The following is a 2,731-nucleotide window of genomic DNA, read 5'->3' as shown; positions in this document are numbered from 1 at the left end:
TGAGGGAGGCTGAAGACCAAATGGCCCAAGGTCACCCTTGCCCCACACCTCGGGACCACGGCTTCCAGCCTGGGAGGCAGGCAGGGGTCCCTGGAGACTGGGGGTGGGTGTGGGGAAAGGGGCTGCGGGGGAGAACTCCCTGTTCCCCTCCTTCCGGTAGCTGTCCCTAAAATTAAGAAAGGCAAGAACCTGACCCAAGCTGTGCTTCCTGGGGAGCTCTTTGCCCGGTACGGGCCTGCATGGGTGGGAGGGCAAAATCACAGTGTGTGAAGGAACGCGCCGGGAGGGGAGGAACGCGCCCCACAGCAGGGACCCCATTCTCCTGTTGCTGCCCCTGAGGAGGAAGAAGGTGGGGAGAGACCCAGGGTGGGCAGCAGCCCCCTCTTTGAGAAGGAGAGGTAGAGCCCATCGCACTGCTCCCTACACAACAAAGGAGCCCCTGTCGCCATCCCAGGAGCCGACACGCAGATCCCACTCTGGGGAACGTGGGGAGCCCCTGCCCTGGGGTTCTGGGAGTCTCAGGCTCACCCCAGCCCTGGAATGTGTGGGTGTGTGAGGAGCTGGGCAGGAGGACGTGAAGGGAGAGAACAGAGGGGCAGGTGAGGCCCAGGGGCCCACAGGTCTCCCATTCCAGCCCCGCACACCGGCCGCGCCCTCCCCCAGAGAGGCCCAGGCCTGTTCCATCCAGAGAGAAAATCAAGAAGTCAGTCAAGGGGGAAGGCTGCCAGAGGAGGGAGCCCGCGGAAGTGGCAGAAGAAGGCTTCAGTTGGCAAAGGAAGCTGGAGGAGGGGTAGGAATCACAAGCTGTGGCAGGTTTTAAAAAACAGAGACACTGAAGAATGGACGGGGCACGCCCAGGACGGATGCGATGCCGTGGAATGCGCTGAAGACAGGTGGGGGGCGCTGCAGGCTCAGATGGCCTCCACGTAGTTGGCTGGCAGCATCCCCGTGTCGCCGGTGCGTTCCACCGTCCCGTACATCCAGCCGTCATCGATCTGCTGCACGTTGACGATGGTGTCCCCGTCCTGGAAGGAGACCTCGTCCTCATCGGCGGCGCTGTAGTCATACACCGCGCGGTACCGCTTCTGTGGGGGAAGTTCGGTCAGCCTAGGGCCCTGGATGCCAGCTCACCTGGGTCTAACTCTCCAGGACCCTGGAACAGAGCCTAGGGTAGCAGTGAACTCAGAAATGGGGCCCCAGCCTCTGCTACAAAGATTCTCACCTCTGTGTCTTGCTTGCTTACTGAGAGCTGTCGATCTTTTACAAGCTTTGGCAGCTACCAAGGGCCAGAGGCAGGGCAGGGACCTAGGTCACATCGGCTCTGCCCCACCTCACTGAACAGGACTGCAGTAAGGCCCACCAGCCATGATGCCAGAGTAGTGTCTAAAAATACGACCCACAGGCCAGGCGCCGTGGCTTATGCCTGTAATCCCAGCACTTTGGAATGCCAAGGCAGGACAACTGCCTGAGCCCATAAGTTAGAGACCAGGCTGGAAAACACAGTGAGACCCCTTTGCTTTTTGAGATGGAGTCTTGCTTTGTCACCCAGGCTGGAGTGCAACGGCATGATCTCAGCTCACTGCAACATCCACTCCTGGGTTCAAGTGATTCTCCTGCCTCAGCCCCCCAAGTAACTGGAACTATAGGCGACATTCCTGGCTAACTTTTGTATTTTTGGTAGAGACAGGGTTTCACCATGTTGGCCAGGATGGTCTCAAACTCCCGGCCTCAAGTGATCCACCCACCTCAGCCTCCCAAAGTGCTAGGCGTGAGCCCATCTCTACAAAAAATAAAAAATTAGCTGGGCTTAGTGGTACATGCCAGTAGTCTCAGCTACTCAGGAGGCTGAGGTGGGAGGATCACTTGAACACAGGAGGTTGAGGCTGCAGTGAGCTGTGAGCACCACTGCTGCATTCCAGCCTGGGCAACAGAGCAAGATACTGTCTCAAAAAAGAAAAGGCCCATGCCCTGTATGCTATTATTTGTATGATTATAAGCACCAATAGTTTCTTTCTTCCTTTTTTTGAGACAGAGTCTTGCTCTTGTCGCCCAGTCTGGAGTGCAATGGCGTGATCTTTGATCATTGCAACCTCCACCTCCCGGGTTCAAGCGATTCTCCTGCCTCAGCCTCCCGAGTACCTGGGATTACAGGCATGTGGTGCCACCATGCCCAGCTAATTTTTCTATTTTTAGTAGAGACAGGGTTTCACCATGTTGGTCAGGCTGGTCTCAAACTCCTGACCTCAGGCGTTCCACTCGCCTTGGCCTCCCAAAGTACTGGGATTACAGGTGTGAGCCACCGTGCCCAGCCGCACCAGTAGTTTATTTTAGAAGCCTATAATCCTAGCACTTCGGGAGGCCGAGGTGGATGGATCACCTGAGGTCAGGAGTTCAAGACCAGCCTGACCATCATGGTGAAACCCCATCTTTAAAATAAATAAATAAGTAAGAAAAAAAAAAAGAAGCCATGATGGGTCTGGGAGAGGACTTCAAAGTTCAGGACAAAGACCTTTCCATGGGAGAAAAATCTTCAGGGGACAAAAGAGGTGTCTACCAGGTTCCACCTTCCAAGCCTCAGCCAAAATCTGCCACTGAAGCCCTAGATCATCTAGGTCATGTCCAGTAGGGCACACAAAATCCCACAGCGTCACCTACCACCAGGATGGAGTTTAAAAAAAAAGGAGAGCCGGGCGCAGTGGCTCACGCCTGTAATCCCAGCACTTTGGGAGGC

At 55.9% G+C, this 2,731-nt stretch overlaps 1 protein-coding gene across 2 annotated transcripts in view; it reads right to left on the bottom strand.

Annotated features, from left to right (window-relative positions):
• Positions 1-521: 521 nt before the first annotated feature.
• The window catches only part of LASP1 (LIM and SH3 protein 1), a 52,955-nt gene continuing 50,745 nt past the window's right edge, over positions 522-2,731 (bottom strand). For both annotated transcript variants that reach the window (XM_017497246.2, XM_017497247.2), the window contains one exon: positions 522-1,085. In XM_017497246.2, coding sequence (XP_017352735.1) covers positions 912-1,085 — 174 coding nt within the window. In that variant the 3' untranslated portion in view covers positions 522-911. The remainder of the gene's footprint in view (positions 1,086-2,731) is intronic.

The sequence above is a fragment of the Cebus imitator genome, unplaced genomic scaffold, assembly GCF_001604975.1.
Source record: "Cebus imitator isolate Cc_AM_T3 unplaced genomic scaffold, Cebus_imitator-1.0 Scaffold228, whole genome shotgun sequence".
In the NCBI taxonomy this organism is placed as follows: Eukaryota; Metazoa; Chordata; class Mammalia; order Primates; family Cebidae; genus Cebus; species Cebus imitator.
This window is presented reverse-complemented; position numbering and strand designations above follow the sequence as displayed.